This window comes from Amblyomma mixtum, chromosome 9, assembly GCF_055824585.1.
Source record: "Amblyomma mixtum isolate Tamu chromosome 9, ASM5582458v1, whole genome shotgun sequence".
In the NCBI taxonomy this organism is placed as follows: domain Eukaryota; kingdom Metazoa; phylum Arthropoda; class Arachnida; order Ixodida; family Ixodidae; genus Amblyomma; species Amblyomma mixtum.
The window spans coordinates 110,784,042-110,801,216 of record NC_143020.1 but is presented as its reverse complement, the minus strand read 5'-3'; the positions used below and the strand labels follow the sequence as shown (position 1 = coordinate 110,801,216).

The 17,175-nt window shown below is 45.3% G+C and overlaps 1 protein-coding gene across 2 annotated transcripts in view; it reads left to right on the top strand.

The window, feature by feature from the left end:
- The window catches only part of Wdr81 (WD repeat domain 81), a 60,323-nt gene that overhangs the window by 23,922 nt on the left and 19,226 nt on the right, over positions 1–17,175 (top strand). The window contains exons 16-24 of one of the 2 annotated variants that reach the window (XM_089561376.1): positions 225–497; positions 1,059–1,153; positions 2,306–2,552; positions 4,298–4,447; positions 5,618–5,837; positions 8,346–8,479; positions 9,928–10,047; positions 12,995–13,268; positions 16,006–16,161. In XM_089561376.1, coding sequence (XP_089417502.1) covers positions 225–497; positions 1,059–1,153; positions 2,306–2,552; positions 4,298–4,447; positions 5,618–5,837; positions 8,346–8,479; positions 9,928–10,047; positions 12,995–13,268; positions 16,006–16,161 — 1,669 coding nt within the window. The remainder of the gene's footprint in view (positions 1–224; positions 498–1,058; positions 1,154–2,305; positions 2,553–4,297; positions 4,448–5,617; positions 5,838–8,345; positions 8,480–9,927; positions 10,048–12,994; positions 13,269–16,005; positions 16,162–17,175) is intronic. The other variant, XM_089561375.1, reaches the window with a different exon arrangement.

Sequence of the window (17,175 nt, the reverse complement as noted above, 5' to 3'; positions counted from 1 at the left end):
TCCAGCACAACTGACAGCATTAATTGAGGTATTCAGCCCACAAGTTGCTATGATGCTTAACATGACAGATCTAACAGAGAAAGCCTTTTGACCTGGCTTTGTTTCTGCTGATTCTCGGATTCCTTACGAAACGTTTTTATTTCCCATTCGTTCCATATGGTAAGATGTAGTAGCCTGCTGATGATGATGACAATGAATAACTGTGTGATTGCATTGCCTTTCAGGTATACTTTGTGGCACGGGAGCTGCCGCAACTTCTGACCCAGCTGAGTCAGGTCGACCTCGACCTCGTCATGAACCACCTGAGCGACCTCTTCTCGAACCCCGAGTCCTCGCTGCTGGCTGTGTGGCAGCTCTTTGACCTTGTTGGGCTTGCCCTGGGGCCGAAGACGCTCGCTGAACGCCTCCTGACGGTCCTCATCGGCCTCATGTCGACTGACCAGCCGACGGTGCGCCACTTCCGGCTTTTCCACCGGTCCTTCTTGCTCAAGCTGCAGGTGAGGCTCGATTGGCCGAGCGGTTGTTGATCGGTTTGGGATTGATCTCTCGTTTGTGAGGAGTTGACCGAGTGATTATGTTAATTATTGGGCTTGGAAATGGTGCATGCACATAGGAATTTCATAATGGAACGTGTGGAAACATTTGTATGTTTGCACCTTGCAAAATTTGGCTCCTTTTTTTTTTTAAGAACATTAGCTCTTACTCATCGCGTTTCGAGATTTCATGGAGTCTGCTACCACCCCGAGATCACAACGCCATCTGTGGCAGCAACTACTCATCACGTTTCGAGATTTCGTGGGGTCTGCTACCACCCTGAGATCACAGCGCCATCTATGGCAGCAACTAGGAAATAGTACATCTCGCATTGAGACTTGTAGCGCCATCTACAATAGTATTGTAAAAACAACCACATGCCACTGATGACATCACGGTCCAGTATGGTGGATAGAGGTGGAACTATGCGAGTATGACATCAGGGGACAAAATGGCGGCATAGCTAACGCTCGTTACTTCAATGTCTTCCATACGGTGGCAGGCTTTTTTTATTCCTTGTGCAGGTCCGCCTTGGAATGCGCACTTTTCTGCACTGCTTTGTGACTCTTCTCGTCGAAGCAGTTGGAGGCTACCGAGACAACAGCACTGCTCAGATGGGGTGAGTCTCTTGGCCGAGCCTTTCTGAGACGCATTTGCAAGCCTATTTCTAACAGCCATAGGGAGGCTGGGACAGGACAGGCGAGTGTTGGTCATGCCTTACCTGACAGGTTTGCAACTTACATGTTTTCATATTCCACCTGGCCTCATTGGAGCACTCTGCACCTCAGGTGGTCGAGGCTAAAAAATCGACTGGTTTATCACAAAGCTAGTGATTATGGCTGGGGGTTCTGAATCTTTCTAGCCTTTGGGAACCCCCAGTGGCTTTCAGAAGCTGCTGAGAGGCCGTACATGTCTTCGAGGCCAAGGCACGTAGCTCAACGCAGGAACAAGCGTCTGAGAGCTATGCTCTTAAACAGGAAGGTCTCTGTAGGAATATAAAAAATTATCAACTCTCTATGGTGTTCCGATTTGGTTCAAGGCCTTTGATTTGGCTTTTTACGCAACATGGAATAGCTGCACAAAAGGGAACAGAGGCTAATTGTTGCTTATTGTCAACACTGGTTTCTCAAATATGAATAGTGCTAATGAAATTTTGTTATTTTCTTTTGAATGTGGGTACATTAGCTAGCATAATGTGGAGGTAATGATTGCCTGCTTTGATTCCTTCTTAATTTTGGTGTAACGTTAAGAGATCGGAAGAGGGCGGAGTGGGTGAGAGAACAAACGTGGGTTAATGACATCCTAGTTGAAATCAAGAGGAAGAAATGGGCTTGCGCAGGGCATGTGATGCGAAGGCAAGATAACCGCTAGTCCTTAAGGGTAACGGAGTGGATTACAAGAGAAGGCAAGCATGGCAGGGGACGGCGGAAAGTTAGCTGGGCGAATGAGATTAAGAAGTTTGCGGGGATACAGTGGCTGCAACTGGCAAGGGACAAGGTTGTTTGGAGAGACATGGGAGAGGCCTTTGCCCTGCGGTGGGCGTAGTCAGGCTGATGATGGTGATGATAATTTTGGCATTAAAAGCTTAACTCTTACAAACAAAACTTTTGCTAAGGTCTGAAGAGTTAATAGCCCCCGCTTACTCCTCACTCTTGGAACCTGTTTGTTAAACGTCGCTCGTCTTAGCCTGTTCGCACCGCTTTTAGAACTGAGCTCAGTGACATACCCCCTTACAACAAGCTGCGTGCTTAATCTCTTCTTCCTCTTGCAGTGAGATGCCAGGCGTTGTGCGGAAAGGCTCACATTTGGACAATGCGGAGCTGGACCCGTTGCATCAAACCAGCGCAGCGTCGCGGGAAGCATCTCCAATGCGCGGCCCCCACGGGAGTTCTTCCGAGCGTGACGCGCTGCCGTCGGCTTCGCCAGAACCGACCACATTTGGCGAGCCGGAGATGTTTGAGCTCGACCAAGAGCAAGAGCTGGAGCAGACCTCGTCATCGTACTCGTTTGAGCGGAAGGTACAAACTGCCTTAGGTGCAGTCAAATTATAGAGGACTGGTCGCTTAGTGTAAAATAGAGCCAAAATCTGTATCGTAAAGTTTTGTGAACAACACGTGCAAGAGCAGCGCAGTTTAGTAACTAAAGTAGTGACAGTTCAAGAGACCCTTACTAATACCCCTGTCAATCACACAAGGGGGGACGAGGGTCTTAAATCTGACCTTTTTATTTATTGCTAGAATCTCATAAAATTTTGCACACAGATGTGTTTTCCTCTTCTGATTCCAAAAATGTAGCTATAATTGAGCTGGTGGTCATAGGTCAAAAGTTATCTTAAATTCTAGAGTGTAATTAGGTAATTTCTTACACAGCCTTAATGAACTTTCTCATTGCATTTTGTTGCTTTTAATTACATGAATTGATAGCCAGGAAATTGCCGTACCGGATGACATTCTTACTTTTTTTGTTGGGTCAAATATTAATAGCAGTTTACAATTAGCTTAACGAGTTGCAGTGTCAAATACTGCGACCTTTTACTCTCGGCATAGTAAATCAAGATTACATGCCTTTTTAGAAAAACGAAGAATGTCACCAGGTATGGGAACTCTGGCTATCAATTCATGTAAATAAAAGCAGCAAAACGCAGTGAGAAAGTTCATTATAGCTGCGTAAGAAATTGCCTAATCACATTCTAGACTCTGTAAGATTTAAACCACCAGATAAATTATGATTACATATTTGGAATCAGAAGAGAAAAATGCATCAGTGTGCGAAATTTCATGAGATTCTGGCCATAAATAAAAAAGTTAGTTTTAAGACCCTCGTCCCCCCTTTAGTGCACTTACGAGGAGTGCGCTTTGGCATCCCGAGTGACCCTTTGGGCTACGCAGTGCTAAATGGGAAAGCAAAGTGCACTCGTAGTAAAAAAAAAGATGGCGACAGAAAATGGGCGGAATTTCTGAAGAGGTCGATGGAAAAGGGCTCATTATAATTGATTGCTTAACGTGACAGCGCGAATAAATCGAGCTTCAACAGTTTTTAACAATGAAAAAAATAGAAATAGAAGAAAAGCCAAGACCAGCCAAGACTAGCCAGAATAGGGCAACAAACAAGATGGCAGCAGGCTGTGATGTTGCATCTGATCACGTTTCCTTGTTTTGTTGCTTCGCTTGTAGCTATAAATAACATTTTTTTTCTCAAAACAGTGTTGTAGCATGTGAAATAAAGTTGTAAGTACCTTTTATGCACTGTACATATTTTGCATTTGAAGTCGCTGCTGGCGAGGCTACGCACTCAGCCCTCAAAGTGTGGTCCGTGAACGCACTCCTAGCGGAGTGCACTCTTCCGTGAGTGACACTCCACTTGCATTGTTTAGGTGTGGCAAAGTGTACTTACAGCAAGTGACACTCTCCGTAAGTGCACTTAACTTGCCCGCTTGACAGGGGTATAACTTATTTATTTATTAGTGCAAAAGCATTCATATGCTCACCAACACCAACCGAGAATCTTGTCGCCATACATACGTAGCATCTTGTTCCCTCAGGCAGTAGTGTAGCTTTCTGCACCGTTAGTGATACCTGCCCTCTCAGCAAAGTGGCAAGGCAGCAGTTGTAGAGTGGAACGGCTGCCAGAAATGCCTCTACCATGGTGAAAACCAAAAATTAAAAAAAGCTGCTGGCTGTTTTTAGTTCCTTAGCAAAGAGGTTTGTTTTCGTAATAGACCCAACTGCTCCTCCATATCTCTGGTTTGTCTTTTTGCCCCAAGGAGACGGGGACGTTCCCTGAGGGCACGACTTGGCCACCCTCAAGTGACAAGGATGAGCAACTGAGTGCAGCAAATCGGCCGGACCGTTCCGAATCCGAAGTGCCAGATCCATCACCACAAGGACCAGCCATCTCCAGCATACCAGTTACTGTAAGCCCTGGCATCAGTCTCCCCTTTTCTGTGCGCTGTTTCCGGCAACAAGAAACAATTAGTTTCGTCAGTAGTGAGCAAAACATTTCTCACACCAAAATGTGTGGGCGACTTTTATTTGCCCCACCCTCAAAATTAAGGCTTTATATAAACATGCCCATGAGGCTAATAGATTACTTGCAGAAATTTGTGTCAAAAGTTTGTATCAAAGGTAAAAGGAAATAAGAGAAAAAAAAATTTTCTCAAAGGTTATAATTAATGCCATAGCCAAAACGTTGCTGATCCTTAGTATTCTGCTTAAAAAAGACAGTATTGAAAAACTCCTCAGTGTGAACTGCACGGCAGTGAAGGCGGCAGACAAGTGAAGCAAGACACAACAAGCACTCTAGTTTTCTGATTCTTGGTCCAAATCGATTGCTTGGCTCTTTCTGTTTATGTTGGCGTCTGTCTGGCAGCAAAGGACGCACTTATAGTCGTGAAAATTGGATTTAAAAAGTTCTCCGCCACTTGGTCCGAACCCGTGAGATCCATATTGAAAAGAATTCCCTGATCACTCTCTGGAACTGAATGGAGCTGTTTGCCACCATCAGAGGTTTGCATGGGAAAGTCGTCTCAATGCACCGCAGTTTGCTTGTGAAAACAGACGGGGGGGTTACGACACCTGTATTTCATTCATTTTCCTATTTCGAGTATACTTACATGTCTGAAAACTGATTTATGGCATGCGGCCCACCTGCCAGGTGCAGGCCTTTACCTGGGTGAAGGTCTTTAGAGTAAAACCTTTAAATCAAAGGCCTTTCTGGTAAAGACCTTTACTCCAAAGCCATTTACCTTTAAGACCTTCACCCAGGTATACCCTTAAAGTCTTTGTGGCAAAGGCATTTAGGTCAAAGGACTTTAGGGTGAAGGCCTTCATGGTAAATGTCTCCCAGGTAAAGACCTTTAGGTTAAATTTAGTGCCACTGTAACTACTGCTAGCTACTGAACAATATTCCATGCTTAGCTGTGCTAAACTATCTGCTATACTTTTTTTTACCTTTCCCACATTTATAAAAAGCTGTTTTGAGTGAAATTAGTGTCATTATCATTAGAATGGGGTAACCTATTGACAGTGGTCCCACACAGAAGAAACTTTCACACTTCTTACCCCACCCTCCCCAAATGTGGCAGGAGACGTACGAGATCACCGCTCACGAGTCCAGCACGGAGAGTGGTGGTGGTGGCTGCAGCCTGAGTGACATCGCAGCGGAGAGTGTGGTGTGGCTGGCACACCGGCTGGGTCCGGTGCTGACGGCCAAGCACCTGAGCCGGAACCTGCTCCGCATGCTCACCCTCTGCTACCTGGGGCCCCAGCAGCTGAGCCCGGCCAAGGGCTCCCTGCTCGAGGGCGGTGGGTCACACGCAGTTGCAACTTCTAACCCGTTTATTTGTTGTTTTGGAAATGAATGTACGTACAGTCATGAGTGAAAAAGATTAGCAAAAGGTTGCTCTCTCGGTGCTGAGGTTACAAGCACGCTGATAACAAAAGTGCCAGGTGTGTTCGCAAAGCACAGTGCCTCTCCAGTTGCACGATGCGATTTTCGCCACTCCGGTGACGTCATTGTGCTAATCTTTTTTTTTTACTCGCAACTGTACAGTGTCAGGAGACTGGAGGAAAGAAGTGCAGTCTGCAAGTGCGAGTGAAAGGGAGCGAAGCGATGCAGCTTGTTCTATATAGTTAACTGCCAAGCCGGATTAACCGGATTATAACCAGATTAGCCGGATTATATAATAAACTGCCAATTTCGGAGCCAAGCCGGCTCGAAATATCAGGGTTTTGGAATGAAGATATCAAACCCAACCGGACAGGCAGTTCTGTCAAAATGTGTGTTGTTCTTTGTCACAGTTTATGGTAATGTTATTTTACAGCGAGAGCTGTTGATAGGAGCCAATCCTGGGTTGTGTAACTGAAGCCCATTGTAGTTGTCATAGAAATTTGCTAGCCAAGGGAAGCCAAGCTGAGGGAGAGAATAGAAGGGAGAGAAAGAGAGAAAGTGGAGGGACGTGACAGCTCTTGCTGAATGTTTTCTTTGAGCCATTGCCAGTATAGTGTGTCGTTGTTTTGTGTTTACTCAAAATACCCTTCGAAGGCCTTCTTTTGTGGGTGCAGCATGAAAGGGGACAGGAAAAAAAAAAAAATGCCAAGCAGTAACAATGAATTTTTGCTCTGCTTGATTGTCTTGCTTCTTCTGCTGCTGTGTTTCTGTGGTATCCTTCCCTGGCAGCTTTAGCTTTTCTTGTGCTTATGAATTATGCAGTGGTCTTTCACCTTTCTTGCTTATATTTTTTTATACCATCCTTCTTACATGATGCACCCCTTGAAGGCCTGTTAAATATGATCACAGCGAGCATGAATGAATCTTGTCAACCATAAATTCATTTTTTGTGACTGCATTTCCCACGCTTCAGCCTGTTTATTTTTTAGTTTTTTTTTTTATTATCATGTGAATACTGTTTGTGACCTTGCAAGGTTCGTATTGTCGCGGTTCTGCTGTATTCGTTTGCAAATCGCTCGATGTACAGGGCCAGAGGAAAATGGAGAAACAAGTCTGAAACTCTTTGTGGATCATTACTAACGTTGCTTCTGTAGCAACATTACTTGTTGTAGTGCAGGCAGTTGGTTGTCTTCACTTGTCTTCAGAGGCAGCATATCAGGCGTTTCGTTTAACGGCCTACTCAGTCTATGGGCATATACCGAAAGTAGATGATATTGCCAGGTTCTTCCGATTCTTTCCGTCTAGTCCCAAATCTTCTTTGCAACACACTGGGAGAACTTTCTATGCCACGTGAAGTGACTGACTGTGCTGTGGAGTCATTTTAAACAGAGAGCCGCCGCGGTGGCTCAGTGGCTATGGTGCTCGGCTGCTGGCCCGAAAGACGCGGGTTCGATCCCGGCCGCGGCTGCTGAATTTCTTTGGAGGAGAAATTCGAGGCCCGTGTACTGTGCGATGTCAGTGCACTTTAAAGAACCCCAGGTGGTCGAAATTTCCGGAGCCCTCCACTACGGCATCTCTCATAGCCTTAGTCGCTTTGGGACGTTAAACCCCATAAACCAACCAACCATTTTAAACAGAGAGCACAACCTTCTACGTGAAAGGAGATTCGCACTGTTCAATGCATGCTTGGCCTCAGAGATCGCCAGCTTCTTCTCATTCTGTGGAACACATGCAAAAGCATGAGCAAAGCTCTGGACTTTAGTTGAAATTGTGTCATTTCTGTTTAAAAAATAAACGATCGAGCTGTATTGCCTGAATGCATGGCACTGTGTGCTTAAGTTTATTAAGCTAGCTCTTTCTTTATGACCCTCCTAACACACGTACCTTGTTTTCTTTATGTACTGATTTTTTTAAGGGCACAATGGCAGTTTGTTGCCCTCAAAATGACAATGGTGCCTCTTGTAGTAAACTAGAATAGAACAATTGGTTTGTGGCTCGTAATAGTGGTTGATTTGGTCCCCATGTGGAACTTAAAAGAAATCTACTCTGGTAGTGCCAAAAAAATGGTCTGGAAGGTTTCGAGAGCTGCAGTAACATGGTTGTTTCTTAGGAGGGTAGATGTGTAGGCCAGTTGGTGAGACATGAAGGAGCTAGGCATGCTCCTTGTGTCGTCTTCTTTCTCTGTCCCGTGTCCGCTGCGGTGTCTAGCTCCTTCATGGTTGTTTCGTTTTACAGTCGAACCTCACTGTAACAAAACAGTTTATAGTGAAATAAACGGTATAACGAGGGAATGGCAATTCCCCTTGGAAGCTTGGTCCACACGGGCTATAACGAAGCTACGGCTGTAACGAAGTAATCGCTGGGCTCCTTCAAGTTCGTTATAGTGAGATCAAACTATGTGTGGTCTTCATCTTTCTTTCCAGATGTCAGCCTCTTTGAGCAGGGTGTGGTCGGGGATCAGACAGCTGCAAAGGTTCTCGAGACGCTGGGCAACCTCGCCATGCTCTACGGGGAGAGCTTCATAACACGCCAGTACTTACCCCATGCTGTTGAACTGGTAGGCATGCCATTATTGGGTAGCTGCTTGTTAATGCGAATTGCTGAATGCGAATTGCTGCATGGCTGTCATTAGTATAGTATGCGATAACTAAGGGTTGGACTCTTCGATATATTTTTGAAAAATTTGGCGGACTTTTTTCAGTGTTTATTTGCAGGTGTCGATTTCTTTTTTTTTTTTCCTTTTGGTGAACATTGTTTCATACGGATATATTACCTTGTTTTTTTTTTCTTTTTTGAGGTGATGAATGTTATATTCCTGCACAGTCATAAGTCGCTTGGAGTTTGCCTTGGCTTTTTTTCTTTTTCAGCCTGAGAATTCGATTTTCCAGTCATTGGTTTGGTTTGGTTTATGGGGTTTAACGTCCCAAAGCGACTCAGGCTATGAGAGACGCCATTAACACGTTATTGGTAGTTAACTACTGGTAAAGAACTTATAGCAGTGCTTAATTGCGCAAGCAAATGCTGATGCCAATAAAAAATGTAACGGAAATTAAATGGTAGAATCTTTGAACAAAAAACGCAAGCAGAAGTTGATTTCTAAGGCTGGCTTGCCAAGTTGTCGCCGAGTTATTAAGAAAGGGCATAGAGAATCGTGGTTTGTGTGTTGACAACGGCGGTGGAACTGCCACTGAGTTGCAGTAGCCAGAATGTGACACCTTTTTGTGACACTTACGCATGGTTTCAAGCATCTCTACAGTGAATGAAAAAACGTGCTTAACCAAATACCTGCCCCAAGCAAGTGATGACTGTTAACAGCTGTGCTAGCATATGATGTTTGCCGACCAGGTGGAGCCTCCCAAAAGGTAGCGGAGAAATACCTCAAAATGCACTTAATCAAATGGTATACCATCTTATTACACAACCCTTGCTTCTGCACTTTATTTCTTTCCTTTGACTGAGTGTAACTCCTACCCTATAGCCAGTTATCTGCGATGTGCACATTGGTGTGCGCATGTCAGAAATACGGTCTTTTTTTTTTTTTTTCTGGTTAGAACCACATTTTGAAAATTGAATTCGGCGTGCTTCTTATTTCTTTCTTCAGTTTAAACTGAAGTCCAGCGCCTAGTTATAACTTTGTCACGGTTGATGTTTGAAGAATAGACTTGCACTCTCATGAACGCCTCTAAGTGTCACCTGTGAAGTGCAGAGACATAATGACTGCCACAAATTGCAGATGTGAGTTTGTGTCTATGAAATTCTCACAAGCCTGTGAGTGCATTTCTGCATTAAAAACTTCTTTAGTAAGCATTGGTTTATCTATCATTATGTCGAAATAATTGACTTGGAAGGTTCTAACTGTGTGTATAAGCTCATTGGAAGTTCCTGGCAGGTTTAATTTGCAAACGGTGTCATTCTACCAGCCTGTTTTTACTGGTAATGTGCAGTGTGCTTTCCCCCTCATCATCCTTGCTTCAGTTCATTCGTATCTATGTACGCTTTCCACAGCTCTGCATGTGTAAGAAGCACCTTACGGAGACTTTGGAAGCCGGCCTCATTGGAGCCATCACGATGGTCAAGCATGTGTTGCCTTTCCTCTCCGACACAACTCTTATGAGCCAGCTCCAGGTTAGTGGTTATTGTCGTTATCAGCTTTTACTTGAGGGCTGTACTTCTTTTAACCCTTTCGTTGTCGGGTGTTTCTGCCCGTGACGCACCCCCAGTGTCGCACACTTCCGGGATGATGGTCCCGCCGTTTCAACGTCAGAATCTGACGATGCGGAACTCGCCTCTTCCTCGGATGAGACGCTGTCAGAGTCCGAATCCGAGCTCGGCCCGTATTTAGAATCTGAAGAGCCACCGCTCCAATGCGCAGAGGAAGGTCCCACGCGGTCAGCCATATCCGAAAGTAACCGCGCGCAGCGGGGGTGTGCTTTCAGTGGCCCGCAAAACGGAGAGAAATGGGACGCTGTGTAATAAAGATGAGAGAGGGAGATGGAAAAAGGCTAAAACAAAGTTGAGGGGCTTTGCTTTTGCTGCTGCCAGCCGCAAGCGAGGGTGCGACGAGAGAGCGAAAGCAGCGATCGAGTCATGTGTCAGTCTCTTTGACTCTCGGAGTGGCAACGGCACGTGCCCTTGAACTTGAAGCGCTGTAGCTCACACGCAGACAGAAGATAAATAAAAACCTGCAAAACAGCGGCAGATGGCAGAACAACCCTTGGACCCATAACCACACGCACGCGTCATGATCCGGCGAACGCGGAGCGACCATGCCATTCAGCAAAGAGAGAGGGGTGGGATGGCAGTCGCTCCGTACTCTTCAATACACGTACCAAAACAGTAAGGGGCAAAAATACGAACTTGTAGAAAGATTCAACAGATGGCGCAGCTAGTCCAAGAGCGTCAGCCTTGTGCTCAAGCGCGAAATTTTGAACGCACGATAGAGAACGTACCGGTACATCAGTGACACTGTGGGGGGGGAGCGCGAAAACGTACCGGTACGTCCGTGACAGTGAAAGGGTTAAGTATGGTGGGTAGCGACTGGTGATACAATGGGTAGAAGCTTTCACCTGGCCTGGTGCTCGGCTTCAGTGGGGAGAAATGCTTGGAAATTGAGTCTTTGATCCTGCCTTACAGGTGCACTGAAGAGGAATCTGAACTTGCCTTTTTGCCGCGGGAACTCGATCTACACGTTCCGAGCTTTCTTAGAAACTTTGATTTATTGCCCTGTGTGGCCGATTTTCGTAATTAAATCGAATTAACGTCCGGCTCTCGCCTTTATTTTTATATTCTCCCCCCTACGATGGGCGGAGTCGACCATCGCGTGGAGTGCCTTTCACCCAGTCCCGTGGCGGCTTGCCACTCTGCCATCGGCGGATTAATACGTAGTAGTCCGTAGTAGCAAATAGTCCGCGCATATTTTTATTTCTGCTGGCTTATTTTGCAGCTATATTTTCTGCGAATAAAACTATTTATTCATGGAAACCTAAAAAACAAAATAAAGTGAAAGCAAAGGCTCCACTGAGCTGGCTGAAAGGCACTTCACGCGTTGGTCGACTCCGCCCACCGTACGCGGAGAATTAAAAAAATAAAGGCGGGAGCCGGACGTTAATTCGATTTAATTGGGGAAATCGGCTACAGAGGGCAATAAGTCGCAGTTTCTAAGAATGCTAGGAACGTGTAGATCGAGTTCCCGCGGAAAAAAGACAAGTTCAGAATCCTCTGCAGTGCACCTTTAAGTAGATGAAAACACCTTATTCAATGGTGTTCTTTGGCCACCAATACCTTTGCATCATAAAAATCCATAATTGTTATACTTCTTTGAGGTGCTATGTTCACAAGTGTGTACGTATTGAACTTGCATCTTTTGCTGTGACTGTGGTACACCTAGCAGAGATTTATTAGTTTCAGGGCATATTTAGCACTTTTCCTACAGCAACTGGGGTCAGGTTTGCTTTTGAATGCAGTAAATAGTGCTTCTCTAAACAATAGGCTTTGTAGCTTTTCCTCTGTCATTTTAATGCCAGCTGATTTTTGTCACCAGTAATAGTATTTTTGCAAGTCTGTGTTTATTTTGAAATGAATTCAAGCGCACAACAACACGCACACAAGAGAGGAAAGACACAGGACAGGCGCTGTCCTGTGTCTTTCCTCTCTTGTGTGCGTGTTGTTGTGCGCTTGAATTCATTTCAAAATAAGCTATGCACCATCTAGCCCAAACAGAAGTTTTGTTAAGGGGGGACACTGGTCTTTGAGACCAAAAAATGACCAAAAAATCGGTTTTCAAAAAGTGACATTTGTGGAATCTCGAGCTGTTATTTTCCAACTGTACCAATTTTTTTCCTTCAAGAAATAAGCATTTTGACCATAATATCTAATTCAGATCATTGTGTGAGCTGAATTTGTGCAGGAGCAGACAATTTAATGGCATAAAAATTTAGGACATCTGGCTGTCTTAGTATGTCGATATCTCAACATCTAGGACAGACAGAGATGTCATATTGTTTGCTAAGGGAAGCTGAAGGCACAGTGTGTGCAATAATTGAAGCAGATTTGTTCAATCGCACTTCAAAATTTTATAACTTTGCAAAGTTGATCGATGCATTACATTCAAACCTTGAACATTGATATTCCAAGTGCTGTAAGATTACTAATGAGGGTAAATTGGAAAAATGGTTTTGATTATTCCACTCTTTAGTCACTATACTATGTAGCCATGGATTAAAAATTATTCTTTATTGAGTAGTTTTTTTTGCACCGAGGTACTAATGAATGACTAATTAAAATTAATTATCTTGGGAACCGACCAATTTATGAGAAAGGTAATTTTGTTGTTGAAATCAGCATTAAAAACTGAGCAAGGTGGTGCAGTTTCATTAGGATTTGACTAAAAATCAGGAAAATAGGTCTAAGACCAGTGTCCCCCCTTAAATTGCAAGTCTGGGTTTATTTTTTATTAGATAGTAGAATAGGGCCTCTGAGGTCTGCTGGATTCTACTTTCTCTCTGATCACGAGTGAATTTTCCTTGTCTTCATTTGCCTTGTCTGTCGTCTTTCTGTTTCTCTTGTTCAAAAGGAGGTGGTGCTGAAGAACATCCTGTACCCCCTGGTGCAACTGGCCTCATCAATCCAGCACTGCTTTCCGCGAGGGGTATCCAGTCGTCAGGTCCTCACAAGGAAGATTGCTGACACGCTGTACCTCGTCGGACTCCGCATCGGGTTCCAGATGTCCCGGCGGCACCTCTCAGTGCTCCTGCGGCGCTTCTTTGCGTCTTTCAACCGCGCTTTTCCGCCGGGAGACATTGCGGAAGTGCAGCACCTGACTCCACTGCCTTCGGCGGCGGACAAAGGTGTCGTGGGCATTCGATGCCTTTTTACGTTTCCTTGGAATTTTGGATCAACCTTTTGGTTTGGTTTAGCGTTTATGGCGTTTGGCTGCTGAGCACAAGGTCGCGGTACCAATGTGATGATGGCGGTGCACTTTCAAGAGGCCAAGGTGCTCGAATTAACCTGGGACCCTCCACTACAGCAAATCTTGCTCTCTCTGTCCCAGCTTTCACCCGTCCTTCATCCCTTGCCTCACAACATGGCTCGGATGTCCGCTCTGAAGCCAACTACTGGGCCTGTCCTTTCCTAATATCTTTTTTACTGCATTAGCAGTATGCCCCTTGTTTCCTCACAATCTGTTGTTGTGGGCGTATGACCAGAGGGTTGTATAGAAGGAGCAAAGGAATGTGAGAGGGGAAATGATGAAGAGGAGGCACAACAACAGCACCCCTACAGTAGTGAGAGGAACTAGCACTCGCATCGGAGCTACCGCATCCGAGCACCACTGTGGGGGCGAGCGAAGGAGTGCGAGAGGTAAAGGGAGAAGAAGATAGATAAATAGTAGCTTTCCCTTTGTATTGGTGCACCGATAATTGTCACATAGCCATTAATACTGAGCGCACCAAATTACTTTGGATTAAATGCCAATTTTCTTTCCCAGTCCAACTACTTCCTTGCCCTTCTCCACCAATCCTATGATTGCCTGTTTTACTTTTGAAAGTTGCAGTGCCCCTAATGGTAGCGCGACGAACTAGCGTGCAAGTCGGAGCCGCCGCTGTCGGTGCAAACAGAGGAGTGCGAGAGGGCAAGAAAGAGGAGGAGGCATGTTGCAATAGCATCGCTAGTGGCAGCGAAAGGAACTAGCGCTCTTGTTGGAGCAAGTGAAGGAGTGGGAGAGGGAAATGGAGAGGAGGCGCACAGCAACAGCGCCCCCCTGGTGGGAGCTTGTGGAACTAGCCCTCGCGTTGGAGCGAACAAAGGAGTTAGAGAGGGAAAGGAAGACGCATGCAGTAATAACACCCTTAGGGGGAGTGCAAAATTAGAACCACTCAGTTAAAAAGGTGAATAGCAAAACGAAATTTCAATAAACAGAAATTAAAATTGCTCTGCTGATGCAGAAATGCCGCATCACATTTTATGATCATCTGTAAGTTGTTTTTTTTGTAACTTGCCTGTCGGTTCACACAGGTGTGGTCACCTGTAAATTTTTTTTCGTAACTTCCTTGCCGGTCCACACAGGTGGTGTTCTTGCAATTTAATAAAAGCGTCGGGCATTGCTGTATTATAGACTGAAGCGGTGGCCATGTGGTAGGGCATCCTCCTCTCATTCGGGAGGTGCTGGGTTCAATCCCCAGTGCCAGTGTGTCCTCACTGGTTTTCTAATGGGCATGAGGCTTCCCCTCTCCTGGTGCTCGGCTCTTCTAGGGTAAAATGCTTGGAAAAGGGCCTTTGGTCACCTCACCCTCCCTCGATGGAAGTCTCTCCACAAGGGACCGAAATCCGCCTTATGTGGTGTAGCCCATTGTGGCAACCCTGGAAAGCCGAGCACTAGGCTGGGCCACAGCTTGTACCCGTTTTGTGAAAACCCGTTCTGAGCAGCGCTGTCTCGTCTCTTCTTCTCTCGTCCTTGTGCAGGTGCGCTGTTTTAGCCTTATGATGTATCAGCCTGCCAATCACTCGGCGTTGTTGAGCCTCCAGAAGTTCTTTGGTGGTTTCCTTTGAAGTCTGTTGAAATAATTTCAACCTTTTCTAATGTGTTCTGAAGTCTTTCAAGGTCTTTGAACATTGCAGTCATTGGTGCTGCATTTGGGCGAGCTTTGGAGGCAGCTTCATAATAAGAAGATGCCTTATCGAAGTAAACATGTTTTATGCGAAGCATATTACTAGAGCTACACTACAGCCCGTCGATCACGGCAGTGGAGCTACCATTGACCTTTAGCGTGACCACGTGACACCACGTGACAACATGACGTCACAGCAGAAGAGAGATGGGCTGCCGGCTCGCGCGGTCGGCCGCGGCGGTGGAGGCTCCACATCAGAGGCGCTGCAGCTGACCCCGTGACGCTACAGCAGCGGTATAAAGCTGAGCTTGCCTCGCTCTCTGGGCACTTACGAGGCGGCCAGGTGTTGGGATGCCGCCTAGAAGCAGGGCTGATTTGAATGAGAAGCGAAAGCTTCAGCGTGCCACAGAGACCGATGAAGAGCGGGATGAACGTCAACCAAGGAAAGCCATGTATTACCAAGCCTAGCCATCAATATGCTTCGCATCTGACTAGGCTTAACCTTAGCTAAGCCTCAGCCATTTTTTTCGAATGTCTTCAACTTTTTGGAGGGTTCTTGATTTTTGCTGGTTTCTTGAAGAATGGTTGCAGTCTTTCGAAGTCCTTGAACTCTTCTTTTTGGATGGTTTGATGTTTTCCTATTGTTTTGAGGTCTTTGAATATTTATAGTCGAAGTCTTTGAGAAAGCCTTTCAGTTTGTTACCTACATCAATATTAATGACAAAAACGGTACTTTGAAGTTCAGCTACAGAATCGCATAATTGTAATTCAATGGCTTCCTACCAGGAAATGTGTGATAGGTGTGCAGTGACTGGATGTTGAGGAGAAGTCATTCATGAAGTGCACATTTTTCTTTGCCGCTGAAACTTGAGCTTATTGAGTTTATTTCTGTTAGGTCAGCTGCTAGTGATTGGTTACTGGGTAAACAGTGATTGGTTGGGTGACCTGTGTCCTCCTCCTCCTCCCACCCCTCCCGCAGAAGAGCTGTGCCGATCGGTAGAGGATTATCTCCCCATCAAACGGGAGGCGGACAGCCAGGAATTGAGGATCGGCACTCCGGTCAAGTTGTCCACTGTGCTCCAGTTCCGGGGTTCACCGCCCTACCCTCCCACTCCCCCCTATGAGGAGAAAGAAGGTGCCTCTGCGTGTGCCTCCCTCTCTCTCTTGAAACTCCATCAGCGATTGTCACCAGTCTGTAGAACGTGTGTAACGTAGCGCATGTTCAACAAGGATAGGCGGAAGAAAATTAAAAACGTTAGAGATCATTGCGGCTACCGACATTGGAGTAATGCTAATGCATTGACGCCTCCTCGGCGCTCGTCGCCTCTGTTTTCCTCTGTTTACTTATATTTGCCTCTATTCACCTAAATTCACAATTCATTCCCAATTTATTAGCACTTAATACACTTAATTCATCCTTGATTCACCTTAATGCAACATTAATCACATTTTGATCATACAATTCACCTTAATTCATGATTAATTCACAGTTAATTCATAAGTAGTCCACTTGAATTCACCCAATGTACCATTATTCACATAATTGCATGATTCCACCTTAATTCATAATTAATTCACCTTAATTCACAATTAATTGATTTCAACCTTTGTATAGTCATTAAGTATTGATTGGATTTCGATTAACTCCACATTTTTCCCTCGTTTCATCTCAGTATTCATTCCGGACATTCATATTTGGTGCCACGCGTTGGCTCCGCCCACACTTCCGGTCACGTGGTACTTCACATGGTACTGTACTTCCGGCGTTTCAAATTTGGTGCCACTTTTGCTCTGGCCCCGCCCACTTTGTTGAACATTTTTGGCTCTAATTAACTAATCATCCGATCGTCACCAAATCTTTTGCGCCACATCCTCACATCATCCTCTTTCGATTATAACCACTCTTTCGATGATACCTCTTTCTAGTTCCCCACAATTGCTGTGGAAATGTTTTTGTGACAGTTTCACTGTCGACATAGCCTAGTAGTGCTTTCGCATTAATAATGCGTGACAGTTTTTTTTTTTTGGTACTTTCTAAATGCATGCAGCGTGTTTCGCAGTTTTGCGTGCCGTAGAATGCTTCTCTCAGTTAAACCAGTGAACAGTTCGAGCTCACAGTTCACACCGAAATGGAATTTGGTCGGCAGTA